At 49.8% G+C, this 27,703-nt stretch overlaps 14 protein-coding genes across 14 annotated transcripts; 7 read left to right on the forward strand and 7 right to left on the reverse strand.

Annotated features, from left to right (window-relative positions):
* Positions 1 to 238: 238 nt before the first annotated feature.
* On the forward strand, positions 239 to 948 carry N7529_009579 (LITAF-like zinc ribbon domain-containing protein; the record flags this gene model as incomplete). Its single annotated transcript, XM_057245106.1, is given in 3 exon segments — positions 239 to 275; positions 328 to 759; positions 776 to 948. The coding sequence occupies 3 exon segments, from the start codon at positions 239 to 241 to the stop codon at positions 946 to 948; spliced, it is 642 nt and encodes a 213-aa protein (XP_057093369.1).
* Positions 949 to 1,249: 301 nt separating this feature from the next.
* N7529_009580 (uncharacterized protein) lies at positions 1,250 to 1,930 on the forward strand (the record flags this gene model as incomplete). Its single annotated transcript, XM_057245107.1, has 1 exon — positions 1,250 to 1,930. One exon carries the CDS (start codon positions 1,250 to 1,252, stop codon positions 1,928 to 1,930), a length of 681 nt encoding a protein of 226 aa, XP_057093370.1.
* Positions 1,931 to 2,328: 398 nt separating this feature from the next.
* On the forward strand, positions 2,329 to 4,455 carry N7529_009581 (uncharacterized protein; the record flags this gene model as incomplete). The annotated part of the gene is made up of 1 exon (XM_057245108.1): positions 2,329 to 4,455. The coding sequence occupies one exon, from the start codon at positions 2,329 to 2,331 to the stop codon at positions 4,453 to 4,455; it is 2,127 nt and encodes a 708-aa protein (XP_057093371.1).
* Positions 4,456 to 5,740: 1,285 nt separating this feature from the next.
* On the forward strand, positions 5,741 to 7,488 carry N7529_009582 (uncharacterized protein; the record flags this gene model as incomplete). The annotated part of the gene is made up of 2 exons (XM_057245109.1): positions 5,741 to 6,229; positions 6,301 to 7,488. 2 exons carry the CDS (start codon positions 5,741 to 5,743, stop codon positions 7,486 to 7,488), a joined length of 1,677 nt encoding a protein of 558 aa, XP_057093372.1.
* Positions 7,489 to 7,865: 377 nt separating this feature from the next.
* On the reverse strand, positions 7,866 to 9,333 carry N7529_009583 (uncharacterized protein; the record flags this gene model as incomplete). The annotated part of the gene is made up of 3 exons (XM_057245110.1): positions 7,866 to 8,399; positions 8,494 to 8,987; positions 9,072 to 9,333. 3 exons carry the CDS (start codon positions 9,331 to 9,333, stop codon positions 7,866 to 7,868), a joined length of 1,290 nt encoding a protein of 429 aa, XP_057093373.1.
* Positions 9,334 to 9,952: 619 nt separating this feature from the next.
* Positions 9,953 to 10,906, reverse strand: N7529_009584 (NmrA-like family protein; the record flags this gene model as incomplete). The annotated part of the gene is made up of 1 exon (XM_057245111.1): positions 9,953 to 10,906. The coding sequence occupies one exon, from the start codon at positions 10,904 to 10,906 to the stop codon at positions 9,953 to 9,955; it is 954 nt and encodes a 317-aa protein (XP_057093374.1).
* Positions 10,907 to 12,758: 1,852 nt separating this feature from the next.
* Positions 12,759 to 13,193, forward strand: N7529_009585 (uncharacterized protein; the record flags this gene model as incomplete). The annotated part of the gene is made up of 1 exon (XM_057245112.1): positions 12,759 to 13,193. One exon carries the CDS (start codon positions 12,759 to 12,761, stop codon positions 13,191 to 13,193), a length of 435 nt encoding a protein of 144 aa, XP_057093375.1.
* A 621-nt stretch (positions 13,194 to 13,814) lies between these two features.
* N7529_009586 (class II fructose-bisphosphate aldolase) lies at positions 13,815 to 14,681 on the forward strand (the record flags this gene model as incomplete). The annotated part of the gene is made up of 1 exon (XM_057245113.1): positions 13,815 to 14,681. The coding sequence occupies one exon, from the start codon at positions 13,815 to 13,817 to the stop codon at positions 14,679 to 14,681; it is 867 nt and encodes a 288-aa protein (XP_057093376.1).
* Positions 14,682 to 14,925: 244 nt separating this feature from the next.
* Positions 14,926 to 15,699, reverse strand: N7529_009587 (uncharacterized protein; the record flags this gene model as incomplete). Its single annotated transcript, XM_057245114.1, has 1 exon — positions 14,926 to 15,699. One exon carries the CDS (start codon positions 15,697 to 15,699, stop codon positions 14,926 to 14,928), a length of 774 nt encoding a protein of 257 aa, XP_057093377.1.
* A 1,303-nt stretch (positions 15,700 to 17,002) lies between these two features.
* N7529_009588 (uncharacterized protein) lies at positions 17,003 to 19,165 on the reverse strand (the record flags this gene model as incomplete). The annotated part of the gene is made up of 5 exons (XM_057245115.1): positions 17,003 to 17,559; positions 17,634 to 17,914; positions 17,983 to 18,207; positions 18,258 to 18,440; positions 18,495 to 19,165. 5 exons carry the CDS (start codon positions 19,163 to 19,165, stop codon positions 17,003 to 17,005), a joined length of 1,917 nt encoding a protein of 638 aa, XP_057093378.1.
* Positions 19,166 to 19,473: 308 nt separating this feature from the next.
* N7529_009589 (MDR family MFS transporter) lies at positions 19,474 to 21,599 on the forward strand (the record flags this gene model as incomplete). Its single annotated transcript, XM_057245116.1, has 9 exons — positions 19,474 to 19,734; positions 19,784 to 19,860; positions 19,914 to 19,965; positions 20,024 to 20,198; positions 20,249 to 20,272; positions 20,325 to 20,396; positions 20,449 to 20,949; positions 21,004 to 21,164; positions 21,222 to 21,599. The coding sequence occupies 9 exons, from the start codon at positions 19,474 to 19,476 to the stop codon at positions 21,597 to 21,599; spliced, it is 1,701 nt and encodes a 566-aa protein (XP_057093379.1).
* A 276-nt stretch (positions 21,600 to 21,875) lies between these two features.
* Positions 21,876 to 23,725, reverse strand: N7529_009590 (cytochrome P450; the record flags this gene model as incomplete). Its single annotated transcript, XM_057245117.1, has 5 exons — positions 21,876 to 22,050; positions 22,103 to 22,329; positions 22,385 to 22,495; positions 22,555 to 23,420; positions 23,515 to 23,725. 5 exons carry the CDS (start codon positions 23,723 to 23,725, stop codon positions 21,876 to 21,878), a joined length of 1,590 nt encoding a protein of 529 aa, XP_057093380.1.
* A 1,035-nt stretch (positions 23,726 to 24,760) lies between these two features.
* On the reverse strand, positions 24,761 to 25,711 carry sdh2 (succinate dehydrogenase iron-sulfur protein subunit SDH2; the record flags this gene model as incomplete). Its single annotated transcript, XM_057245118.1, has 3 exons — positions 24,761 to 25,081; positions 25,150 to 25,301; positions 25,369 to 25,711. The coding sequence occupies 3 exons, from the start codon at positions 25,709 to 25,711 to the stop codon at positions 24,761 to 24,763; spliced, it is 816 nt and encodes a 271-aa protein (XP_057093381.1).
* Positions 25,712 to 26,355: 644 nt separating this feature from the next.
* N7529_009592 (uncharacterized protein) lies at positions 26,356 to 27,382 on the reverse strand (the record flags this gene model as incomplete). The annotated part of the gene is made up of 3 exons (XM_057245119.1): positions 26,356 to 26,875; positions 26,929 to 27,049; positions 27,070 to 27,382. 3 exons carry the CDS (start codon positions 27,380 to 27,382, stop codon positions 26,356 to 26,358), a joined length of 954 nt encoding a protein of 317 aa, XP_057093382.1.
* Positions 27,383 to 27,703: the final 321 nt, after the last annotated feature.

Consider the following 27,703-nt stretch of genomic DNA (forward strand, 5'->3'; position numbering starts at 1 on the left):
GACTCCATACCAAACATAAGGCTGTTTCCACTAATTAACGCGGGGTCTAACATGATTCCGGGCAGTGCTATGAATCTCCACTTAAAAGTCCCTGACTGAGGATCCTCTCTATTTTTATCAACTCAAAACTTCATTTAAAGCTTCGCCCCCAGCTGACAAAACTAAATAAAGAATCAAAACATCAATCTCGAATCTACTTCTCACACATTTCTAAATATTCAGCACCCAACAGAACATAATGTCCAACAGATTCCAACAACCCGACCCTGTCCCGAGTACGTGTCATCCCTATATCTAGCTAGGCGCCACCCAACTAACAAACACCAGCTCCCGCCCCAGAATACAGCGAAGCCCCTGAAGTCTACCCTCCCCAGCAACATACAAACTCCATTCCCCCGCAACATACAGACACCCTCTCCCAGCAATACACCGGCTCCGTCTCAGCCATGTCCCCAACACCCATCCAACAAAAGGAATACCCCTTCCAACCCGACTCAGTCGGCGAAATGCCACACGCACCCATGAACCACGAAAAAACATACCCGAACCAGCCCCAGCAGTTCTATGCGCCGCAGAACCCCCAACAGAACGGGTATGCGAATGCAGTTCCGCTGCCGTTGCACGCTGTGCAGTCGGCGCCGTGTCTGGTTGATTGTCCTGGCTGTAGAGTGCGGCAGATGACGCGCGTAGAAGCGGTTTCCGGTGGTACTACGCAGTATGTGATTCCATTTTCCATTGGGGTTGATCTTCAGGTTAAGGGTGCGCTTGCTAACAGGTTCCATTTCTAGTGGTTGGGCTGCGGTGCTTTGTTTCTGCTGTTGTCTGGGGTGTATTCCTTATTTGATGTCTTCGCTGAAGGATGTCGAGCATTCTTGTGGGAACTGTGGTATGAAACTTGCGGTTTGGCATAATAGTGGGAGGGTGGAGGTTTTGCAGCCGAAGAAATAGGTGCTTTTTTGTTTTTGGATAGATACCACTTTTTGTTTTTATGAGTATGAGTATGAGTATGACTTGGTTTGACTATGTATTTTTGACTATTTAATCTATGCGGCCGATTGAAAATGAATAATGTACCCCGTACTGCAGGTACCGAGACTGCGATAGTGTAGAGCATCTGCAGATGATTCTCGTATCCGATGATGCGGTCACTTGACACTGATTTGATACTCGACCACACATCACTTCTACTTCTATTTCACCACATCGACAGAGTCCAACCACCATAATCCCAAGAAACCCAAAGATCAAAATGCTCCGCTTCATCGTCACAGCAACAGCAATAATAACCAGCTCCTCTGCAATCTACTTTTACATCTTCCACACCCAACTATCAAAAAGAATAGCCCACACAACCCACAACGGAACCCTACAAAAAACCTCAAACATAGAATCAATTCCAGACCCCATATTTACCCCAGAATTCTTCACAATCCATGAAAGCGCCACAAAATCGACCCCCCGCGCCACTCTCCCCCAAGACCATGATCCAGCTATTCTCTTCACTCGCCTGCTGCGCCGCAACATGACCGCGTTCTCGCGGTTCCCGCAGGCGCTAATGCTCGCGCTTGTGAGCAAAACGCCGGAGCAGAAGGCCAGTTTCACGAGGGCGCATATCGCCGCGCTGGACTTCGAGGTCGGCGATTTGGTGTGTGGCGTTTATCGCGTTAAGCTGAGGCGGAGGGATCGCGTGGAGTTCGAGATTAAGATGCAGGGGGTGGATTATGTGGAGGGGAGGTTGGTTCTTAGTTTTGCAGAGAGGGTGGAGGGGGATGTTGAGCAGATTGTGTTTTGTAGTGAGACGTGCATGTGGAAGAGGGCCGATGAGACGAGGAAGATGCCGTTGGAGAGGTGGGCGGTGCGCTGGATGCATGAGACGGCTGCTTGGTGGTTGGTTGAGTCAGGAGTGAAGTATTTGGTGGATTTGGAGTGATGAGATGATGGGAGAGGGGTTTTTTGTTTCGAATATGGCGTTGTTGGAATTGGGACAAGAGACTGTGCAAACTATGCTTTTGGTTGATATCGTGTTCTAGGAACTTGATCTGATTGAGACAAAAAGAGAACCAGTTCGGTCTCCGAAAATACCAATACAAGTGTCTTTGATGAAAATGATAGCCTTTGTTCTAGAAGAGTTTCATACACCATTGTAAACAATGCCCTTGACTATGCGTCTTTGATTTTCTAGTCTTTGTTCGTCGACTCGGCTTTGTGCCTCGACCCGGAGACTCCCTCCAAGCCCTAACTCCAGATTATATAAATTGTGCCACGAGCCTACACAAAAAGGACAGTTCTCTCACCTCATCTCATCTACTTTTACCTTCATAGACTACAATGTGCAAGCACACCTACCACCACTATCCCAGCTGCGGCCACATCTCCAACTGGAGCATAACCAGCTGCAAAGAGTATTCGAACAAACTGCGGCTGGCCGGCCCAAAGTTGATATCCGCATGCGAGGCCATCGACATCTCGCACGAGTTCCTTCTCTCCACGCAGCCGAGCATGTGCGTACAATGTGAGTCTGAGTGGGCAGCCAGCGTTTCATCTGGTGAGGCCCCATCAATGCCCTACCAGGGAATCGAGAGCGCCGATGCTACAGCGCACATTGTCGATATTACTGCGCGAATGGTGAGTATCTCTGTATCTGAATATTATACTGCCAACGGGGACTCGGGGAGTGCTGGCCACAGCGATAATGGTCAGGGCTTCTTGAGTGCTGCTGGCAGCGGCGGGGATTTGGGGAATACCGATCACAGCGATAATGATTGGGTTTTCTCAGATGCTGTCGGATTTACTGATGCGGACACAATTGCTGACCACAGTGACGATGGGCAGATTTTCTCGTGTGCTGCTGATGGTTCGGATTTATTTTCGGGCAAATGTGCTGGACTGAGGTTCATGTTAGCGGACACTACCGGTGAGATGCCATCTCCCAACCTTGAACATGGACAAGACAGCGACTGTAGTAACTACGACTACGAGGAAGTCGATATTTGGATAGATTCGCCGGCCGACGAGTCTGTATACGGAACTCCAAAGAGCCCCTTGTACCCCGAATTCATCTACACGCCCATTCCCCACGAGCCTCTCACCGAAGAAGAATGGGACGAGCTCAACAGCGAAACGTTCGGCATCACAGACGGCAGCATCCTCGCCGAAATAGACCCCGACTCCCTAGGAGAAATTCCAAATTCACACGATAAGTGCCACGAAGAATCCCCCAAACAAACTAGCATCCTCCCAGACCTCGACCTCTTGCTAATCCAGCAGTGCATCGAAGCAACCATCCGCAAACGCATCGAAGAAAACGCCCAAAAGCAATCACGCCAACAAACAAGTTCAGACCTCCTCACCACCGCCCTCCTCCAGAAGGACGAATCGGACCGCCGCGCCCGCAACGCAGCAAACGGCATCGAAGACGACATAACCCTATGGGCCACAGAATCCCTAGACACCCTTTTCACCGCAGCCCCAACCCACAAAAACACAAGCACCACCGTTTCCCCCCGCACAAAGCCCACCCCAAAACAAAAGTCTAAAACAAGACCCCCCTCTCCCCTCCCAGGCCCCCAGCCCGTAATGCACACCTACCACGGCAGCGTCTTTGCAGCCTCCAAGCAGCACGCACAAGAAATGGGCCTCTCCGTAATCAGCCCACATAAGCACCAGCAAAGCGAATGGACGGGGTTCATGCGTGCGTTCTGCGCCGCCGACGCCGCCAGAATGGGCCTGTTTGACGCCGTGCATGTGCGCGGCTGCTGCGCCGCCCGGCCTGCAGACCAGCACCTGTACTACGGGGCCCTGGATGCAGGTAGTGAGTCGGAAGCCGAGGCGCGCGGCCTAGCGGATATCCAGCGTGCTGGGCGCGGGCGCTTCCACGGGACTCGTTGGGCGGAGAGCGAGGCGCAGGCGTCTGCGTTGGGACTTGATGAGCCGCGCCATGTCTGGGGCTGTTGTTTGCAGGGGCGGTTTGAGGTGCCGCCTGCTGTGAGGCATTGTTATCTTGGGCGTATGACGGGAGATTCTTTGGGGGATGTTATGGATAGGGGGTTGAGGGAGCCGCAGGTGGGTGGGGAGGATGGGCTGTTTTATGGGTTTGTGGAGGCTACGTGTGAGTTTGAGGCTTGGGGGATGGGGTTGAGGGAGATTGAGCATGCTGGGTTTTGTTTTGAGGAGGGTGATGATGAGGAGGAGGAGGAGGAGGAGGAGGAGGAGGAGGAGGAGGAAGAGCAGGCAGTGGGAGTGGACATGTTGATCCCTGATGTGCAGGTTACTTTTCATGGGTTTATGTACGGGTTATCGGAACAGGAGGTTGTTGATCGGGGATTGAAAAATGCTCTGCTTGTTCCTGGTTATTCGGTCAAATATTTTGGGAGTCTTCAGGCGGGAAGTGAAGAAGAAGCTCGGACTATGGGGCTTATTGACCCATCGCGTATGAAGTGGAGTGGAGATACGTGATTTGCAACTTATGGGTGTTTAGATTTCCTTGTTCAAGGGATTTGAATAGGGTTACGGAGGACAGAGGATGAGATTGATATATAGGTCGCACTTTGCTTTCCGTTTCTGACAATTAACACCGAATACCCAAATAAACACAAATCTGTTTCTGTGATCTCCCAAAACAATAGTTGATTCAGGATCAGGATCCCGAACACGTCTAAACTCGATTTGGCCATTGTTTGACCTACTTTTGGGGCCAATATACCCGTTCTATGTGATCTATTCTGCAGATATGACTTGATCGCACGGGACTATTATATTTACACCTTGGCTATAGGATTTTGACTCGATCTCAAATATGGATTATGATCTCATGTATTTCTCTGATATAATGTTATCCATGTAATTATGCAGTATAATTGTAGTCGATCCCAATTCGTATCTCAGTCGATTAGGTTCATCTGTATAAAGATGATACATCAACTGTAACTATGAACGTGGTGAGGCACGAGCAGAATCGATAAGAACATGCTTAAAAGCCTCAATCCACACCTTCACTATCTCGAATCTCGAAGCTCCCCGCTGTAAAATGGAATGATGTCAAGCTCAAATTTGTCATTATACCTGCCCCTTAAAGTGAAGATCAACGTTTCGTCACGGAGAGCAACCGAAACGAGGAAACTTTTGAGGATTCAATAGTTCACACGACGGATTCAATAGAGCTCGGGAGCCTTCTCCTGCCAAGAGATCTTAATCTCAAACGCCCCTCTCCACGGTCCAATCAGCATTCATCTCGTTGACAAATACCGCAGAGCGCGCAAGCACCCGCCATCACCGAACCAAACAGTCCTTCGATCGGGATATGAGAGACCCACCGCAATGTCCTAAACGGCAGAGAGGTGGAGATACCTTGGAGTCCTACTGGAGTATAACTGGATACTCTGAGATACTCCATTGATACGTCCTGAACCCATTCCCGATCTCTCACTGGTCGCCCATTGGTCTCATTCGGGGACCCAAAGGGCAACACATGGTAACTTCAGCCATGATCTACATACCCTTACGCCAAAAACGAGATGATACAAAACAGCAAAATAAAAAACCTGTAGGGATCCACTTCCTCGTGCGGAAATGCATGTGCTCCCCATAATCCCGGGTCAGAATTCCCACATAGTGTGAAATCGTAGCGCAATGGTGTGCATTTCCCACATAAAAGAACCCGATCACCCGGGAATCTGGATCCCCCCTCCCCAAGCGCTATCCAACTTCACTCACTTTCCTTAAGCACTCTCTTTATAGAACCATGGGCTCAGAATTCGGTGCCACCGCCGAGTCCAAGGCCCAGATTGATCTGGGCCCGGTGACCGTGTGGTGGGTGACCTGGGGTTGTATCTGGACAACTGTTCTCATCGCCGGAATGGTCTATCTCGTCCTGCACCGCAATATGCCGACCCTGCGAATTCGTGGCCTCGGTCTATCACTCACTTCGATTGTCGTCCTTCATTTATATTGGATCCCTACTCAATTCGGCACTATGCTGGGTGCTGTCTTGCCGGGTGACTGTGGCTATTGGCTGATGGGGACTCTCCTACCTTGTGGCATTGCCCTGTTCCATGGCTCCAACGCTCGCTTCCTCCACGTCGCTAATCAGCAAAAGAAGTTCGCCGTGGATGGCTATCGTTTCGTCGATGCTCCTCCCACCGAGCCGAAGACTGGCTTGATTGCCCGTTTCCAACGTCTCAAATATACTAGCAAGATTCTCTTTTTCGTCGGTATCGGAATGTTCGTTCAGGTATGCTAGAAACCCTATGTATATACATACATATACATTTCCAATGTGTTCAATCCCCCTAACTCTAACAGGTGTTCCTCACCGTCTTGATGTGGTTGATCTCCCGCAAATACCACAGCTCCTGGGGTATCCCCGGCACCGAAGTCACCGGAACCCCGATGGAGATCCTCACAAAACAAGGCGCCGGATGGGAATGGTGGCCGGGTGTGTTCTGGCAGTTCTTCTGGTCCTGGCTCGTGGCCCCTATCGTTCTCTGGAAATCCCGCAACATCCACGACACCCACGGCTGGCGCATCCAGACCATCGGCTGCGCGATTGCCGGCCTCTGGGCCACCCCCATGTGGCTCGTCGGCCTCTACGTCCCCGCCATGGCCCCCGTCAACAAGGTCTGGGTTCCTCCCCAGTGGATCTGCCTGTCCATCATGATCATCGAAATCTTCACCGTCTTCCTCCCCTGCTGGGAAGTCATGCGCCACCAGAGCCTCCGCCAGGAGACCCTCGAGTCGATCGCCCGCTGGGAAACAAAGGTCAAATCCACCTCGGACGAGAAATCCATCCACTCCGAAAACACCGTCGTCGCCTCCATGATCTCAGGCTGGAAATCCAACAGCTCCACCACCACCTTCAACTCCCGCGACAGCATCCTGACCATGGGCGCCCTCGAACACGTCCTCGAGCGCAACCCCGCCCCGTTGCAGGAATTCTCCGCCCTGCGCGAGTTCTCCGGCGAGAACATCGTCTTCCTCACCAGCGTCGCGGAATGGCGCAACAAGCTGCCCGCCGCGATGAAGGACCGCGCCGCCATGGCCGAGAGAAACAACCGCGACATCATCCGCAGCGCCTTCAACCGTGCCCTGCACATCTACGCCGAGTTCATCAGCGTCCGCCACGCCGAGTTCCCCGTCAATATCTCCCACCAGGAGCTGAAGAAGCTGGAGGATATTTTCGAGAAGCCCACTCGTCTGCTCTACGGCGAGGAGCGCGAGTGCGACCCCACCAGTCCCTTCGACAAGTTCACTTTCGATCCGCCCTCGCCTTCGTCCGTCGACTCCGAGAAGACCATGCAGGCTTCCATGGCCGCGTCTCTCAAGGACCGCGTGCAGTACTGGGGCGATATTCCCGCTGGGTTTGAGGCGTCTATCTTCGACGCCGCAGAGGCCAGTATCAAGTACCTCGTGCTCACCAATACCTGGCCCAAGTTCATCAAGGACCGCCGAGGCTCGGTGGAGTCCATTGAGGCTCTGAAGATGGATGTCTAACTGTCTCTTTGAGCGCCATGTGTAAATGAGTATAAGTCGTTCTGATGGGTCGGGCCTTTTGTATACCTTTGCTGTCTTTTTCTTTCATCTCTTTCTTCTCTGACTTTTGGGTACTCCCCCTCACGGATTCCAGGGTCTGTACATACTAATTGGTCATTTGGTTGGTTTTAATATTCTGGATACCCTCACACAACATTTCTCTTTTTGATATCATTATATAAAAATCACTTTCTTTGGCGAGGAGACCTTTCTCAAGGTCGTCCTCTGTTAATATCATTCATCCAACCGATCCATTTATACTGCTCCAAGTAAAACCTCTAATTCTGTTACATGTTCAATCATTTTCTATAAAAAGCTGGTATATCTCCAATGTACATTTACTTCCCAAAAGCCTTCACCACACTAGCACTCCCTTCAGCTCCCAACCCAGACCGCTTCGCCAGGAACAAAACACTCAGAGCCGCATTTCCCAAATGCAAAGGACAATGCAGATCCCTAGCCCTCTGCACAGCCTTTTCAAGACGCGCAGCAGCCGCATCAAGCGTCTCCCCCCCAGCCCGCCCCTCAATCATCTCCCGTCCCTTCAAGACAAACTGCCGACTCGCCCCCGCAGCATCACTAACAAGAGTAAAGAACTGCTCCATATCAACATCAAGATACTGCGCGAATGCAATCGCCTCAGCTGCCGCAACAAGATTCGTCACCTCCATCAAATCCAGCACGAGCTGCAGCGCCTCTGCATCCTCCTTCCCGACCACGCTCATGATCGGCGCCCCGAAATACTGCCGCACCATCGACGAATCATCAGAAGCCCCATACCCCTGCAGCAGCGCAGAGAGATAAACTTGCTCCGCCGTCGAAGACAGCGGAGTCGGGAACTGGCTCTGCCGCGCTGATGTGGTAATAATTCCCTAGAAATCCCAATCCATTTAGCAACTATCGCATTCCGCATTGCATTGCATCACGTCGCATATAATGCAAGCATGCAGTCCTGGAAAAACTCACAACATCCTTCAATATAATAGTCAAAGCACTAGCACCCGGATTCCACTCCTCCCCAAGCATCCTCCCCAGCCGATTCTCATGCATCCAGGTCCACGCCCCAGACCCGCGAATGGCCTCCGCAGTCTCAGACGCCCCCAACCCAAGCTGCGCAGCGAACCCCATCGCCTCACTAGCACCAAGAATATGAATCCCCGCCAACACCTGGTGCACCATCTTCATGTTACTGCCCGCGCCCACGCCCCCAGGAACAAGATACAGCTTGTTTGCATCAGATAGTACCTCCAGCAGCTCCTTACCTGCCGCTAGTGCGTCAGAGCTGGCACCCGCCATGATGGACAACGTGCCGGCTGCGGCACGCAGAGCGCCACCTGATACCGGTGCGTCAATGAGGTTTATATCGCCCCGGCCGACGCGGGATAGTTCTGCCAGGACGGACTGCGCGTAGCTTGCTGCGACGGTGGAGCAGAGGAGGAGGGTTGCGTTTTGCGGTAGTGCTGGATAACAATTGGATGCATTAGCTTGATTCCTTTCCTTTTATTGTTTTCGGTACAATGGAGGCTTGGACGGATATTAAATACCTGCGACTACGCCATTCTCCCCGAACAACACGCTCTGCACCTGCGGCGCGGACGCAACCATGCACACGTAGAAGCTCTTATCCGTCGCTGAGTCCTGTAGTGAAGAGGCGGGGATGCCGCCGGCGGCGGCGAAGCGCTCTACTGAGGCTGGGAAGACGTCGAAGCCGTGGACTGTGTAGCCTTCTTTCACGAGGTGGGTTGCCATGCCGAAGCCCATGGCTCCGAGGCCGACGAAGCCGATTGAGGGTTTGGGATTGGACATTGGTACGTTGGGATTTATGGGAGTGTGTTTAGTTAGGTTACCAGTTAGGTGTTTGAGATTTGGTCTAATTATGTAGAAATATGGGGACTTGGAATGGACGTGGGGGTGAGGGGAAAGGTGTCTGGGGAATCTTGGACTCGGGAGAAGTCCGAGGTGGTTTGCCGCGCTCCCGGCCGAGATGGGGGTTGTTTGGGGTTGTGGATGGCGTAGAATGGAGGTCAGTGTATTTATTTACTTTATTTTTTTGGGTTTCTGGAGTTAAGTGTTTTCGGTTCGATGTTAAGAATTGTTCGGAGATTTGTCCGAACATCTTATCTCCATAGATCGTGGAGAGGGTTGTGAAGCAAAATAACGTCGAATGCTTATACTATACTTAGAATATCTCGGTTTCTATGGGACTATTTACGTATAGGGAATCACTGACATCTTTAAATAGAAAACTCAAGCAGACGAAGCTAGCATGTACTCAAAGTGAGCTAGATCAGGTAGAGAACCTTGGAATATCATGCTATTCAAGCGAAAGCAATTGGCTGTTCAAGTCAGGGAAGTCAGGCAATAGAGATAATCCCATGTAACTCCCAAAATAATTTAATTACATAGTGATAATCTTAGAAATTATTCAATCCAAAAGACTCTCCAACACATCAGCAGCTGTAAGCTTCGGAGCAGCGATCTCTAGCACTTCCTTGCTAGTTGTAGAGGCCGAGCATTTTCCTTCCCATGAAGTCTCCAGAGCATGCTTGATAGACAGAATAACATTCTTCGACTGCCCAGTCGCAGCATATTTCATCTCATACAGCATGTCAATAAAAGAATTGTCTTGATAACTGACTTCGTCGACCTTCACACCAATATACTGCTCCACTAACTCGACAATCTGCTTTCCGGTGATATCTTCGGGCCCATTGAGAACATACTTAGCCTGATTGTGCGCAGAAACATCATCTTGCGCCAAAAGATGCGCAGCAAAGACCCCGACTTCCGACGCATCAATAACGCCAACGGGTGCATCTTTCGCAGCCAGCAATTTCAACACATGCTGATTTCCCGTCTTGCGGTACTCTTTGATCAACTCCGCGGCAGACATGAGCAAAAAGCTCGAAAACACATTCGGCTGCAGCGACGTCCACTGCAAAGCGGAGAATTCGGGCTGGCTGAGGAGATTCTCGATTGCCCAGTGCGTGCGTGCATAGTAGGCTTTACAGTCTGGGCGAACGTTGGCGGCGGTGGTTGAGATTCGCACGGCGTATTTGACGCCGGCGGCGAGAGCTGCCATGTAGAATGTCGACTCTTCGGCGAATTGGTTGGGTTCGTTGTGGGATGCGACGAACGCTCTGACGACTTGGTGTTCGCGGAGCCAGTCGGCGGTTATGTCAACCCAGTTTTTTTCGACAACTTCAACGCCGGGCACTTTGGCGAGCTTTTGGGCTGCGGGACTGTCGGCGGAGCGGGTGAGAGCAATGATTCGGTGGTTGGATAGAGCTTTGCTGGACTTGAGTAACGCTGGTAGGGTCTCGGTGAGACTGAAGCCGGTGTTGCCGGTTGCACCGACAATAAGAACAGTAGGTGCCATGATTGGGGAGTGTAGATGGAAGGTTGTAGTTCTAGATACATTGATCAGTTCAAGTATTGAGGTGGTTATATAGAGTCTCCCGGATGCCCACCGGATGCCCACCGGCGGGTTACACATCTGCTTAGCAAAGTGTATTTCGTCACACGGGAAAATTATGCAAAGCAGAGTCATTTGATTGGATGAGCTTAATAGATCGCTTACCTGCAATTCAAGATAATTAATAATAGGCTTACGCCAACTCCAGAGGTGATGAGTACTGATGAGGTACCGGCGGCATCCCACAAGCGCTGGGCCGAACCCTGTTTCTTATCTCTGATTCTTTTTTCATTACAGGTTCTTCCGAACCAATTGTTCTTGGGGATAGAAAGAACTTCAAATTGAACAGTTTGCCAAAGTAAGGAATAAATAAAATGCTTTGGTGGCGTTTAACCGAGTCAATCCATCTCTCTTCGATTCCGACATGAGTATGCATGATGATGCAGGTGTAAGCACTGGTGCAACAAGTCATTTACCATATCATTCCTGGAGATATTACCATTAAAACCGACACTACGTTGTACTTTGTTTCCAACACATTGTACGGAATGCCCTTGCTGTCATCTTTCTCCCGTGCGGATTGCTCACACTCTTCATCGCTAGCATAGAGCGCCCCGCAGAATGTGTCGAGTGCACATATAATCTTTTAGCCCACTTCTGGGGGGTTGGACTTGTTTGCGTGGATTGTCCACGCCGTGTAAACGCACCCCATTAGGAATTGGCTTTCATCGGCATCATTTTCTGGGTATTGTTCGACACAAGGCAACGACAGGAACAAAAGGTACCACTGCAACCCTGACAGCTATTGAATATGCCTATATACTTCGTGTCCAGCTTTTCATCGACACTGGAAATGTTGACAAACCTCAGACCCACCAATCCCGGAGCGCCAGCCGCCACGGAACGTACCGAACCGGGACTGTTACACGACAGGGTGTGGATGATTTATATTTCATCCTGTAAATTGGACTATTACTTCTCATTTAGCTGTGGCGCCGCATTTTGGTTTCTCGGCCTTCGATTATGGTATTCGAAGAGGCACAATGGAAGGAAGTTATCATGAGCTTGCAATTTACTCACCATTTAGATTATGTGATCAAGTTGGAATATCATGTGTCTATGACGAGTAGTGAGATTGATAGACCCTTGCGGGCCAAAGAAATTATTACGTATGTGAAATGACTTTCAGCTGAACCCGAGATCGTGATTTTCAGCTGAGATGTAGATCGTCTTGGCTGCACACTACAGTCACATTCCAACAAAAGGTCAATTCTGCGCCCTTGGAACGAGGATATAATGAGGTCGGAAGCTTGGCATCTTCAATATTCAAATGAAAATTTAGTCTAGCCATACAAAGCTTCGCCATATTTCGGCAGAATCTTTCCCGCAGTTTAATTCCTATCTAGTAATAAGAAAACTCGTCATGATCCTCAACCGATCTCGATCCAAGGCCAGATCGACCCCCTGCATAATGTGGATCTCTGTATAAGCAAATGCACCTATCATCGAATGGGAATGCTCATATGGCAACATGCAAATCAATAGTGAAGAAATTGGGTGCATGTACAGAGTAACAATTTACATGCATACAATATATCGATAGTTTATGCATGTTTTAGTCCACATCCCCAATCGTTCACGATCACCAAGTCCTCATGCTAGAGCTGCCAAAGTACGGTGAGCATGCAAAAAGCAAAATCAAAACTATAAAGATAGAGGAATTCCAACCCCTACAATATCCATCCCAGAGTCCTTCCCACACCTACGAAGGCCGCCTGAAGCATTCACTCCATCAAAACCTCACCCAATCCTCAAAATGAAGTCATTTTTCGCTCTTGGCGCTCTGGCCACCTTGTTCCAATCCGCATACTGCCTCGCCCCTGGCGCCTACATTATTGATACAGCCAAACAAGACGGCTTAGCTCTGACTCAGGAGGGCGACAATACTCCTCTCCGCTTTACATCGCGGGTTCAATTCTGGGATTTCACTCCTACAAAGGGCGGCTACTTTGAAATCCGCCATGAAAGTGGTGCCTACATCAACTGCGACCAAACGGGTGACAGGATCTGCTTCCCCGGTGACCGGCCCCAAGCTTTCCTCCCGGAGTTCCAGGGAGAAAACAAGTACGAGCTTGTGGAACAAGGCTCGGGATTGTTTTTGCGTTTCGACGGGGAGGGTAACCTGTTGAAGTTGGCTGAGTACGATCAAAGTATTGAGGAGCAATTCGCTCTAATTCCTCTTGATCAATAAATTTACGTGAGTGCTACTCATGACCGTTCAACGAACTTATTGTTGACTTGCGTTTTCAATTAGGTCGATTTATGGGAATTTACGAAAGAGATGTGGTTGTTTGGCCATTTATGTCAAGGTCGCCATCCATATAGTTAGTTTGTTGGGGCCGATCTGTTGTCGTTTGACCGATTAAGGAATTGAACACTCAGGTTTAACAATTAGTGTCACACTCCTCTGTAATGGATAAAATCATCCTGATAGCCGACATTTTCATTGATCTCAATCTAAGCTCCGTAGATATATATGTATATCCGGTGCCGCTGGTGTGGTATGTGGCTCCGAGCACCGCATTATACAACAAAGACCTCATCGTGCCATACAATACAAGACTATGATTAGAGTAAGGAATATAACTTCTAAACATTGCTAAACATTAGTTATGTACATATGTCGTTATCTTCCCCCACGCCAAATCTCACACTGACGTAGTTACACGGAGCAACTCCGAGTGTCGGACGCGAAGCGAGTACTCGGACAGCCCCGATGCGCGAATAGACCCTGGATTATCCCTAATAAATGAGTTACCGAATCCGCTTTCCCCCTTCAATTCCACCAAACAACCACCTCAACCCTATCACAATGTCTCTGAAAGAAAACCGCGCCCTGCGCATCCTAGACCATGCCTCCGAAAACCACTATGCCATCCCCGCAATGTGCTGCTACAACGTGGAAGGCATCCTGGCAACTGTCCGCGCCGCCGAAGCCAAGCGCTCAGCAGCAATGATTCTCCTCTTCCCCTGGGCAATCCACTACGCCGACGGCCTCCTCGTGCACGCCGCCGCCGAGGCCGCGCGCAAAGCCACAGTCCCAATCACAGTCCACATGGACCACGCGCAGACACCCGATATAATCCGCTACGCGGCGGATCTGGGCGGCTTTGACAGTATCATGGTCGACATGTCGCACTACGAGAAAGCGGAGAACCTGGCGCTGACCCGTGAGTTGGTGGGGTATTGCCATGCGCGGGGTATTGCGACGGAGGCGGAGCCCGGGAGGATCGAGGGTGGGGAGGATGGAGTTGCGGATACGGCGGATTTGGAGGGGTTGCTTACGACTCCCGAGGAGAGTCAGGAGTTTGTGGATACGGGGATTGATTGGCTGGCACCGGCTTTTGGAAATGTTCATGGGGAGTATGGGCCGCGTGGCATTCAGCTTGAGTATGAGCGGTTGAGGTCGATTAATGAGGCTGTTGGGGGGAAAGTGAGGCTTGTGCTTCATGGTGCGGATCCTTTTACGGAGGAAATTTTTGCGAAGTGTATTGATTGTGGGGTCTCAAAGGTCAATATCAATAAGGTGTTGAATAATGAGTACGTGCGGGTGCAGGCTGAGAAGGCCGGGAAGGTGCCTTTGACTACTTTGTTGGAGGAGACGACAAATGCGATGCAGAAGGCTGTGGAGGGGTGCATTGATCGGTTGAGATCTGGGGGAAGATACCCTTCTACTTAATTGATCAAATCATGTAAACGAAAATTCGCTGATTCCAAGAGAAACGAGAAATGATGAAAGATGGATGAGGTTCCCACATCTATGAATTAAGATATTCGGATATATAGTGAAATTCCAAGAGAGCCACCGACCCGTAGGCATAGGTATTGAAATACAAAAAAAATGTGCGAAAGTGACCAATACGACTATTTGATAAAAAGGGTAATCATCCACATCGCACATGAGAAGAAATCACTCTGCTAATTTAACGACGGAGACCAAGGCCAGCGATGGGGCCGCCCATGAGGCCACCGACGAGAGGAAGTCCCTCGACAAGACTACCGACGGGACCAGCTTGGGCAGCGGCACTGGCACTGGGAGAAGGAGTGGCGTTTGAAGAAGCAGAAGCAGTAGAAGAGCTGCTCTTAGCAGGCGCGTGAATGAGAGCATGACTGGCAGAGGGCATGGCGACAGGTGCCTCCGAGACAACGGGAGCGGGAGAAGCAACAGGGCCCTGGGAGACAGCAGGGGCAGGGAAGCTCATGGAGGCGTGGGTGGGAGTGGGAGTGGCGATGTGGGACTCCACAGGGAGCTGGGCAGCCGTGCTGGACTGGGTTGGAGTGGGCTTGTGCACGGCTAGGTGAGTGGGTTCAGCCTGCACAGCAGGCACAGCCGGGACGGCTGGTACGGCCGGAATGTCGTTGGTCTTGGGCATGGAGGGCTCTGGGGCAGTGGAAGGCTTGGGGATCTCTGGCTTGTCCATCGTGGGCTTGGGCGTGTCGGGCTCGGCCATGACGACGTGAGAGGAGGGCTTGACGGACATCTTTGCGGACTCGGCCTGCTCCATTGCCTGCATGGCAGCAGGGAAGGGGTTGTCGAATCCCTCATCGTCGGTCTCCTCGACACTGGAGGATCCGGATGGGTTGAAGGGGAAACCGCCAGTAATGCCGCCGAAGCTGTCGGCATTGGGCTTGGGGGCGGCGGGCGCAGCAATGGCGCCGACGGCAAGAAGTGCCAGAGAGAAGTATGAGGCGTGCATTATTATGTTGGCCGGACTGAGGCTTTTGGGATTGTAAAAGAAAGTATAGAGGGTCAGAGGTAAAAAAAAGAAAGACTGGTTCGCGAACGGGAGAATGGGAAACAGAGGCTTTTATTTAGAAATTGAGATGAATGAACTGTTATGATTTTTTATTGTCCTCCATGCCTCACGCTCGCATTGATAAGGATCGGCATCGCTAGGCTGGGGTGACGACGGCAACATAGCGGGCCTGTGCCCTATGAGATGAGAGGGCGAGGGAAAAGGGCTTCAGAGATTGAACTGCCGAGTATGCTGGGCTCCTGCGGAATGATCAGCCAGGAACCTGCCCAGGAAAGCTTGTCAAAGGTTGGGCGAGGTTAAATCAATGCTGATCTGTCGTTTCACGATACAAATGGGAAGATTGAATGAAGTACAGGCATGATATCGAGGCTGACATGGCGTATAGTCTGAGAATCCTCGTGAGGTTAATTTTATTTTTTTTACATCTGAAACAAATATTTGGGTAGATAAAATGCACATCATACATTTTCTTAGGTCGCTGCACTTCCATTCGTATACATGTTGACCCTCCCTTTGGTACAACGAGATTATAGCGATTTGACATGGGCAGGTGCTGTTCAGCCCGACAATAGCGACAATCTCCCAAATCCATAGGTTTCTTCGAAGGGCTCGAAGATAATGTCTAAGGGTGATTGGCACGCGGGAAATATTCCCCTAGCAATCCTGACCCACCCCTTGCAGGACCAGCCCAATTAGGTTCCTGATCCTAGTTCATTTTGCAACTCCAACCCCATTGGTATGCTTACTTCTTCCTAGCCGCATACTCTAGCTATCGCGTCAGATGTGATCTCTATGTTCTGAGCATAATTGTATCCGTTGTAGTCTGTTGGGTTGCATTGAGCATGATCACCCCTCGATTAAGCCGCAGCCCTGAGCCCTAGTTGATGATTGGCTTTTAATTGTAGACATTGTCGGATCACAGCGTATTCAAACGCTGTGGAGGGGCCTATTCTTTTGAAACCCGTTCAGATATAATAGGAATTCCCGGATAGTATGGAGAGACAAACCTGGTCTATCATTAGTCTATAAAATAATTTCTGTACAACCGGCACTTGGACCCTATCGCGTTGACAGGGCACATTATTGATACGAAACGTCCCGAACTTCCAGCCGCATACCATCATTTGGTGTTGTAATGAAAAACAAAAAAGATAAAAGATATTTGGCCAGAATTGAATGAGGTTTCCGCGATTCCTGAGTTTCACTTTTGTCGCGTCGTCATCCCCTTCATCAAGTAGCCCACTCAGACCCCAGTATGAAAAGGATCGCCCCATGGAAAAATGTCTGAGAACCAGCCATCCGCTGGCAGATCAAAAATGCCCTCATCTGCTTCAAGAGTATTGCTGTTCGCATTTTGATCTTTTGCAGGCGGTATAACACCAGCCTCTTCAAAATTTCTCCGCCATAGAGCCTTTGTGGCTTTGAAGATTTCGGCTGCTTGGCTGTACATGTCACTCCCGTCCGTTTCCATCCCGATGACTTTCGGCACAGACGCATAAAGAGATGCGCATTGCTCAATCGATTCCAGGACGTCGATGATGTGTGCTATATCGCTACGGTTCCATGACGGGTCTTCCAGGAGTGACAGGCGGTAGAGAATGTGGGTGCATCGACTATAATGCATATGCAGCATCATGGGATGGGAAAACACTGTCTCTGGAGAGAAAGTGACGAAGTTCTCCATGCAGTATTTAATGGCTTGGAGGCATGCAAAAAAGCAGTCTGTTCTTCCAAAGTCGAAGCTACCTGCCTGTTGAGACGTTTCCAGTGGGTACAGAGGTAGATCATTGATCAGGGCTTCTGTGAAATATAAATATGACAGGACAATTTCTTACAAGTTAGTATGAATGCAACCCTCGAAAAAAATCACTTACTATTCCCTAGGATATCTGGCGGAGTTGACGATTTAATCTTATCCAGAACACCCCGCAAAGATTTGACGTGAAGGGTCCGGTGCGGCTGTGTCTGCGCGCTAGGAGACTCAATCTGTCGCCAAGTCGAGACCTCATGGAGATTGCTCTTCAATTTTGTCAGCTGGGCCAGCACAACCAGTACTCTGTCCCCAGGGACTTCAGGGTGCTCGCTCAGGTCTTGCAGACAGCCCTCCATGTGCGCCGTCCATTGCACCGGCCGATGATTTAAGAACCATATATTCCTATAAAAGATTAGCTGCGATACGCAAGCTCACGGAGATAAAGAAATTAACTCGTGGGGAGCTCTTACGTTGTGCACACTATATAGCATCCCAGTACTGCTCGTCGCTCTTCATTCGTGCGGTGGCTCAATTGAACCTTTTCCTTGATAGGATGGGAATACGCTTTGGGTGCATCCAACTCACGACATGGGATTTCTCGAAAGGACCGGTCAAGTCTCAAGTCGGACAAAAGCGACATGGCGATATTGGTAAAGACGGTCAGAATAGACTTGCCATTGTACTTATCGGATGCCCTGAGCCATTAGCCTCTAGATCGAAGGGTGGTTTATGCTACATTTCTCACCAAGCGAGATAGGCGATCAGCCCAAGGAGAAGGTCCAAGTTTCTTTCAAGATCTACCAGAATCTTTTGCGCCAAAGTTTCACGAATTCTGACCTCAAGGAGGCGCTGCTGTGCCATGGACTTACATCCATTAGCCCAAATGCACAGCCACAATAGCGGACGCTCCCTTTGAAGTTGGGAAGGCCTTTCAAATGATGTCAGCGAGGAAAAGAACATACTGTTCTGAGTTGCAGCTTACGTTGTCGTTGAAGCAATACAGTAAAATGGGAAATTATTGAGGTGCTGCTGGAACGTCGCTAAGTATTGCTCTGCTTGAGATTCAGAAGGCTCTATTCCTGAAAGGGGGTCCGTATTAACCGGTGCATGCTGTGCTGGAAACGAATACTGAGAGATTCGAGGGGCAAGAGGCTTATTTCTGGGCCCGTTTTGGTCGGTTCGATGTTCAGCAGGCCGAGTCACAAATTCCGAGCGAGTCAACGGCACACTATTCACAGAAGCAACAGTAGTGGATGGTTCGCGGCCTAAGGATTTCTCTCTAGGAGTACCAGCAGATTCGTCGGAAGCTTGTGATTCTAGTAACCCAACAAGATCATCAAGCCGCTCTTCAAGATGTGCCGTCCTATATGCTGTTTTCCGGGCAAGTCGCTTCCGCACAACAGTAGATGGCTCACATGCTTGCTGCAGGCGATGGCATCGCTCGCAGCTGAGACCCGGTCCTCTCAGTATGCACTTGCATTTGGCCTTGTGGCAGCCGGCACATGCTCGGCCGTACGAGGCCGACTCTCGAACCTTGAAGGTAGCTTTTTCGTTCATGAAAATGTTAGTTTCAACATTGGTGGAGACAGGGGCAATTTGAGATTCTTTCGCTAGATCTATGGACCTGTTCGATAATCGAACCCATACGCGCATTTGCCAAAGGCAAGGGGGACGGCGGGATTCACCCGGACATTCCTTATTCCGAGCTCCGATCTACAAGCTTACTCCCAAGGACGGCGGGATTGGTGAAATGCAGGAAGGTGATTGGCTAACTTGTACTATATATATTGCCCCTTCCATATGAATTGTCAGATTGAGAGCCCCGCGGCGGATTTCACAGTCGGGAAAAGGGTTTAAGTATTACTTGCGGCATGTCTTAATATGAATCGACAGTGATCGCCCGAAAACATATCGCGAATTTTGAGACCACTGATCTAGTTGTCCTCAATCATCAAGCCAAAATGGCAGTCCCCGTCCCTGCTGATGCCTCCTCGCATATCGCTGAAAAGCACTCACTGAATTCTCAACCTACATCCGATGACGGTGTTCCTGAAAATTCAATCTCTTCCACTGACGGGAGGAAGGAAAAGTCGGAGGAGGGTTCTTCTCCTCCAGAAGATCCTGGACATGAGTATTTGACCAGTCTTAAGCTCTTCTTCGTCCTTTGTGGAGTCACCCTGGTCTGCTTTTTGGTTATGCTGGATACCTCCATCATTTCAACCGTGAGCTCCCATTCGCGTTTCTTCCCTGGGTTTTTTTGACATTCGGCAGGCAATCCCCAAGATGACCACCGAGTTTCACTCTCTTGGCGATATTGGATGGTATGGTAGCTCGTATCAAATAGCTAGGTGAGTTTTGCGAAGCTATCTTATCAATCAGACTATTGATATTTGCATATCAGTGCTTGCTTGCAGCCTCTCGCAGGTCGGATCTTCGTCAATTTCAGCTCCAAGGTAAATCTCCCAAAATCCCTACGCCAAATCCTATTAATCGAAATTCACCATAATATAGTGGACCTTTATGGTATTCTTCTTCATTTTCGAGCTCGGATCACTACTATGCGGTATCGCAAGTTCTTCTAAAATGTTTATCATCGCTCGCGCAGTGGCTGGAATGGGGTCTTCCGGATTGCTGAACGGTGCTCTAACCATCGTATCGTCCGTTGTTCCACTACACAAATCTCCACGTATGTTGCTATCAACTTCCCGTTGATGGGCGTTTGCTAACATATTACAGCTCTCATGGGATTAATGATGGGCGGTTGGTGTCCCTCCATACACAAAGATTTGTATCTCGCTAACAATGAATGTAGTGTCCCAGCTTGGTACTGTCGGTGGCCCTTTACTCGGTGGTGCGTTCACAGAGTACCTTACTTGGAGATGGTGTAAGTAACTCGAGACATCTACTTTGGGCGCTACTAACTGGAGTCATTGAAGGCTTTTACATCAATCTCCCGGTAGGTGCCCTAGTCGCGATATTTCTTGCCTTTATCAGAATCCCCGACCAAGTTGCCAAGCCTTCAATTCGATTAGCGCTCAGCACAATCCATCATAGGCTCGATTTGATTGGATTCGCTCTTTTCGCGCCTGCAGCTATACAGCTCCTCCTTGCAATGGAATACGGACAGCAATCTTCCTGGGGAGATGCGACTGTGATCGGACTTTTCTGCGGCGCTGCTGCCACGTTCGCCGTTTTTCTGCTCTGGGAGCATCGCCAGGGAGAAAAAGCGATGATACCACTTGAGATGGTTGCGAAAAGACAGGTTTGGTCTAGTTGCTTTGTCATTCTAGCTGTTTTTGCCATCACGCTTTGCACCGCCTACTATCTACCCATCTATTTCCAGGCTACAAAGAACGACTCTCCAACGATGAGCGGTGTCTCAATGCTCCCTGGCATCTTATCCCAAGTACTTGCCTCAGTAGCGTCGGGCTTCTTGAGTAAGTTAATTTGGCTGTTCTGGAAATGCGAAAGATTGTTGACACTCTTCTCAGTTGCCAAACTAGGATACTATTATCCCTGGACCATTTTCGGTGGAACTGCCACTGCTATCGGTAGTGGACTGTTATCGACATTGAGACCAGGTACTCCCATTGGCAAATGGGTTGGGTATCAAATAATCTCTGGTGTAGGCCGAGGGTCCGCGTTTCAAACTGTACGTTCCCCTTTCCATATGAAGCATGAGAAACATCATTGATGAAACGCACAACAGCCCCTCATCGCCATTCAGAATAATCTCCCTCGAGCTCAAATATCAATCGCCATGTCGATTCTTATGTTCATCCAGACTCTCTCTGGGGCGATTTTCCTCACCGTTGCAAATGTGGCTTTTGACTCAGGGCTGAAATCATTTGTCCCGGAGTATGCACCGAATGTCGACCCCCAGACTTTAATTTCAGCCGGCGCCACTGGAATTCAAAATGTAGTATCGAGCGATGACCTTTCTGGCGTCTTGATGGCTTATTCGAAAAGTATTGGTAACGTTTTTATCATGTCAGCTGCATTTGGTGTGCTCGTCGTGGTCTTCTCGTTTGGAATGGGGATGAAAGATATTCGACCAGGAAAGTCTGACCCTGGAAACGCTAAGTGATTTGTGTGTGTGTGTGTGTGTGTGTGTGTGTGTGTGCGTGTGTGTTTGCGGTACATAATTCGGGCACCGTGAGCCCTGGGAAAAGCGGTGCCCGATCTGTATAGTATGTGAACCCTTTATCCCGAGCGAGGATCTCCAGATCCTCAAATAGAATGAACATAATCCACATTACAACTAGCTAGTCACAAGGTAGACGCGATTCCAGAGCGCGTAAGCAGCCTGCAAAGACAACAAACACCCGCAGGGTACATACAAGAAGATTCCAATTCACAACGCTCACTCCTCAACAATACCCTTCACGGTAGCTCTAACGCCAAATAACCCCACTTTTGGACACCCAATTCCCAAATCGCGATAAACGCAAACGCTATCAGCAGTGGTTTCATACAGTGCGAAGTCAATGCGACGCGCGATGTGCGCTATAGCAAGGTAGATCTCTGCATATGCCAGACTGAGTGAATGTCAGCATTTAAATTTGGTTGCAAGGGAAAGGTAGGACTTACTTCATCCCTAGACATTGTCTGCTCCCTTTGGTGAATGAGACAATGTACCGGCTTAAATACTCACCGTTTTCCGCTGCACGCACCCAACGCTCTGGGTCGAACTTTGCAGGCTCGGGGAAGAGCGTGGGGTCCATGTGGACGAAATAATTTGACTGGCTGACTGGAGTCTGTGAAGAATGGTGGTCAGCAAATTCGCGAGAGATGTTGGTTTGTACTTTGTAATGGGTCTTGCCCCACGAGAGACTTGAACATTCCTAAATTCAATAAGCCATTATCACTTACTCCTATAGGAATGTTCCAGTCCTTGTAGGACATAGGCTCATTGGGCGAGATACGAGCCAAACGCGCCGTCATGCCATGGCTGAGACGAAGACCTTCATTGACGACACCCGTCTAACAAATAGTCAAGATCAGCACACCCAAATCCAACAAGATCCCAAATTTAAACCCACCAGATACGGCAACTTCTCCAACTCCAACCACGAAGCCTTCGACCTCGGCGTCTCTAACACAGTCTTCAACTCGGCCCTCAATTTCCCCATAACCTCCTTATCCCGAATAAGGTGAAACATCGAAACAGTAATAGCCCTAGCAGTCGTTTCCGTCCCCGCCCCAAGCAGCAAAGCAGACTCGTCCTCCAAGCGATCAAGCGTACGCTCCTGGGCAGGAACATCCAAGCTAGTCAACGCATCAAAAACATTCAACCGATCCTCACCATCAACCTTCTCCACGCTCTTTTTCTCCAGCGCATCTGCAGCCTGCTGCCGCAGCCGACTCTTAAAATCAAACAAATCAGCCATATGTGGTTGCAGCCAGCGGACCAACGCAGGCGGGGAATTCCGAAACACGGTAATAAGAAACGGGAAGAAGCGATTGACATGAAACATGACCATAAGCCCGTTCACCGCATCCACGAGATCGTTGCTGCGCGCCGCCGCGCCGTCCAGATACCCGTAGCTCCAGCCGTAGCAGTAGTCTGTGATGACGTCGGCGGTTAGAGCGGCGAAGTCGAGTTGCAGGTGCAGGACGGAGGCGGCGGCGTGGGCTTCTTCGAAGCGCGCGATGAGCTTGTCGACTTTTTCGTGGATCGAGGGGCCCAGGCTCGTCACGGAGCGTTTAGAAAAGTAGTTATTTAGCAGGTTGCGGCGGAACCGGTGGTGGTCATGGCTAATTGTTCCTACGAGGGAAAATGGAGCGCCGAATGCGACGGCGTAGTCCGGGTCTTTAGAGCGTTTGCGTGAGCTGCCGGCGTGGATATCTTCGTAGTAGGCTGAGTCTCTGATGTGTAATTCTCGGGGGTTTATGCGGACGATTGGGCCTGTTTGTGGTCAGTTGGTGGGCCATCGTGTTTTGGATGGGTGTGCTGGATCGGATATATATAGTTGATCTTTCGATTGACTCTTTATACTTACCATATTTATCGTGCATGCGCTCAATCTCCCAAATGTACATCCCACTCTTGATAACATCGTAATAAAACTCATAAAGAAATGTCGCCGCAGCGAGCTTCGGACCGGGAAACTTGGCCAACGGGTGAAAGTACAGATGATATACCATCCGCAGGGCGAAGAATCCCACCACAAACGCTGCCACCAAAGATGTATATGAAACGAAGTTATCCATTACGAGCGATCAAAGTCTCACAACCAAAGGAGGGAAAGAGATATGAATGCATTTTTAAACCAGAATAAATCACGCCACGATGAAAAAAAAACCCACATGGGAAATCATTTCCGTATTGCTACCAATGCAATGCTACCTGAATCACATCTGAGAGCCGCTAAAGCCACGATATACAGCAGTGACTGACCAGCAGGAGTCATGCGATCCTTCCCCCCCCCCAGCTGCAGGTGCATCGAGCAGTAAAATCAGCTCGAGCACGATGGAAATTGTCCTAAATCTGGCGACTAGGTTGAAATGGGTAATCCTTGAATGTGACATGGAAGGAATGAGGTACAGGATGCATGATATATCCACCTCGTGCTAGTCCGGCGACTAGAGCGGGCCAATTGAAGATTAGGAAAATGCGGCTTGTAAGGATCGAACAGAGGCGGATTCTAGTAGCGTGCTTAGGTGCAGCGAACAAGAGAAAAAGCAAGTACCTAGTGGCTTGAAATTTGAGACAATGGAATCAAAAAGAAATAAGATGGAGTATTTAATCGGATATAGACTCCTGCCCTTTAGGGTTTAGAGGCCCTTAGGCATCAAGGCTCCAAGGCTCCAAGGCTCCAAACCCAATGAGTAATCGACTTACATCATTGGATTGTTTTGGATGAACAAATAGCCGAGTTAGCCCCCACAGGGATAAATGTTCTGGGGTTCGCTTAACATGTATTATGGGGTCAAACGATAGATGTTTATATGGCCAGATATGTGTATGTAGATAGTCAATTATATATGGCTTGTGCGTATGGAAAAAGAAACATCGTTGAGATTGATACAATACAAAGGTATGGGTTGCGCTATCATCATGCAGCCGAATGGACTACCAGTGCATTCCGGAAAGGTCCACAATTTACACCTATGAAAACATCCGTGAAATCGGAACCAAAAAAAAAGTAGAAGAAAATAGGAAATAAAGAAACAGAAGGAAAAGCAACTGGAAAGACATCGGACAGAAAAAGACAAGATTCCGTACTCCGTTTTATATCCAAGGATCTAGACAGCCAACATCTTCTTGATTTCGGCAATTGCACGACCGGGGTTAAGACCCTTGGGGCAAGTCCGTGTGCAGTTGAGAATGGTGTGGCAGCGGTAGACGCTCATGCTGTTGTCAAGAGCGGCCTTGCGCTCGGCGGTCTTCTCGTCACGAGAATCGGCCAACCAGCGGAAGGACTGGAGGAGGATGGCGGGTCCGAGGTACTCCTCGCTGTTCCACCAGTAGGATGGGCAGGAGGTTGAGCAGCAGGCGCAGAGAATACATTCGTAGAGACCGTCGAGCTTCTTGCGGTCCTCGGGGGATTGACGGAATTCGAGACCCTGGGTGAATGTTAGATCACGTCGCTAATGTGTATATGTCAATATAATTATGGGTGTATATAACTCACATCTTCGGTGGGGGTGTCGCGCTGGAGATATGGCTTAATGGACTTGTATTGCTTGTAGAAGTGGGTCAGATCAGGGACAAGGTCCTTGACGACGTAGGTGTGAGGCAGAGGGTAGATGCGAGACTCGGACTTGGTATCGGTGGGAATACGGCCTGAATATGGATTGTTAGCTTTGATCGGAGACTAGTTGGGATGTAGACTTTAGGGGCAAATACATACACAAGCAGGCAAGAGTGTTGACACCGTCGATGTTCATGGCGCAAGAACCGCAAATACCTTCACGGCAGGATCTGCGGAAAGTGAGGGTAGGGTCAAGTTCGTTCTTTATCCGGATGAGAGCATCGAGCATCATGGGTCCGGTCTTGTTCAGGTCGAGGTCGTACGAGGCCATCTGGGGCTTCTCGGTAGGCTGGTCCGGGTTCCAGCGGTAGACCTTGAAGGTCTTCATCTTGGGGTTCTCAGAGGGAGTAGGCTCAACGGTGGCATAGGTGCGAGCAAAGGCAGGGCGGAACATAGGCCGCGATGCTGCGAACAGCCGCGAAGTGGTGCGGAGGGAGGCCATGGCGGGTGATCGGAAGGCGAAAAAAACACCTGGGGGGGGAAGGTAGAAGAGAAAAGGACGAAGAATGATAGGACTTGAAGAGTGGAGAGAGGAATCGATGAGATTATTCCAAAGTGGAAATCTTAGACCATGAACTGGAAACCAAGATTGTTAAACCAATTGGCAACAAAATGAAGTTCTCCAGGGAGTTGCATCTCACTTACCTCGGGTTTGAGGTGGAATCGGCTATGTGCTGACTCATCCACTTGTGGACCAATCAGCGCGGAGGTAATTGTCAAGTTGTCGGGCGGACACGGCGTCAAGGAATTGTCTACTGCCGGCACTGACCTTGGAATCGCAATTATTCAACATTTTAGAAGGGAAACCGGATCTAAAATAGAGGGATACATAAAGAAATAAAGCGCTCCCCTTATTGTCTTCATCATTTTACCACACAACCGTAGAATTTATTCAATTGAATGTCCAAGTTCAGTTGTTGCCTGAGGCTCTCAAGTCCCGGTCTGGGTTGCCGAAGACATGACTCCCGAGAGTCTCCCGCACATGTCATCTTCGGTACAACTAACTACACCTGCGCATAACTAACTATGGGCACAAACAATGAAATCCGACCTTGGAACGCATATTATTTAAAAGCTAACCACTAACTAACCACGATTCGCATAGTTCTGATGCCATTCATAGTTCCGATTTTCCTTCAAAAACCCACGGATAGCCTCCCTAGGGCTCACGGGTTTTCGACCTAACAAATCCTCCATCAAAGGATCAATGATACAAGTCTCCCCCTTCGCAATCCCCTCATACCACAAAATCAACGCCTTGAAAAATGCCACCGGCTTCCCACCCTCATCATCAGCCTTGACCGTCAAAAACTCCTCCTTATCGACAATCTTAAATTGAACCTGCCGATCGGTCGTCTCATTGATAATATCCACGATCTCAGAAAATGTGACAGTCTCCTGCGCAGTAAGGAGCACAATCTCCCGATCGTACCCACCACGCACCATCAGCCGCGCCGTCGCCTCGCCCAGCTCGGCCCGCAGCGTAAACGCCACCTTCCCATCCGCCGGCAGGCACACTGTCGACGAGCTCGGGTACCACCCCATGAAAACGGGGAATGCGTCCACATACAAACCCTCGCGGATAGACGTGAAGTTGAGATCCGTCCTGTCGGGTATCAGTCATGATCAATTGATAACAGATGCGGTCGGCCGACTCACTTTCGCATCATCTCTTCTGTGAGGAGATGCGCCTGCTGCACATCTGCTTTGGAGTCTGGACCTTTTCCGCCGAATGCGAGGGATGTGTACCACACCTGCGACGCGGAAGTTAGGGAGGGTACTCTAAGGGAGGCGGATGACTTGCATGTTGCACTTTTGCCTCCTGGGCTGCGTTGATGAAGCTTTGGTGTTGCTTGCGGCGCTTTTCGACGTCGAAAGTGCTGGTGCTTACGAAGAGGAGGTTCTCAACGTCTTGGAAGGCGGTTTTCAAGGAACTGGGGTCGTCGTAGTCTGCTACTCGGAAGGCGATGCCTTGGTCTTCGAATTGCTTGCGGTTTGCCTCTTTCGAGGATGCTGCAGCGTATTCCGAAGCGGGGAGGTTTGCAACGAAATAGGATAGGACGCTGGCGCCTAGGCCTCCGGTCGCTCCTGTGATGAGGTATTTGAGGGTCATTGTAGAGACGAGTAGATGCTATGTTAGGCAAGGTCCAAGTTGATAGCAGTTAAGGGAACTGAATCTTAATTTCTCCAAGCACCGGAAGTAGTGTCTTATTTTATACCCTAGCTGTCGGATATGATAATGAAGTCATAGACATGGCCCCCTGGGGGCTGACCTAGTTGGTAATCACTCAAATTGATAATCATGCGTTGGAACTACGCCGAAAATAGCCTGGACCATGCATCTTCGTATTTATTCGTATTTATTCCAACGAATGACACGCGTTTCTTCTGGAGCTTCTAGTATATTCAGGATCAGAAACCCGGAGTTGATAGT

Source organism: Penicillium soppii (genome assembly GCF_028829465.1).
Source record: "Penicillium soppii strain IBT 18220 chromosome Unknown utg000007l, whole genome shotgun sequence".
NCBI classification, from domain to species: domain Eukaryota; kingdom Fungi; phylum Ascomycota; class Eurotiomycetes; order Eurotiales; family Aspergillaceae; genus Penicillium; species Penicillium soppii.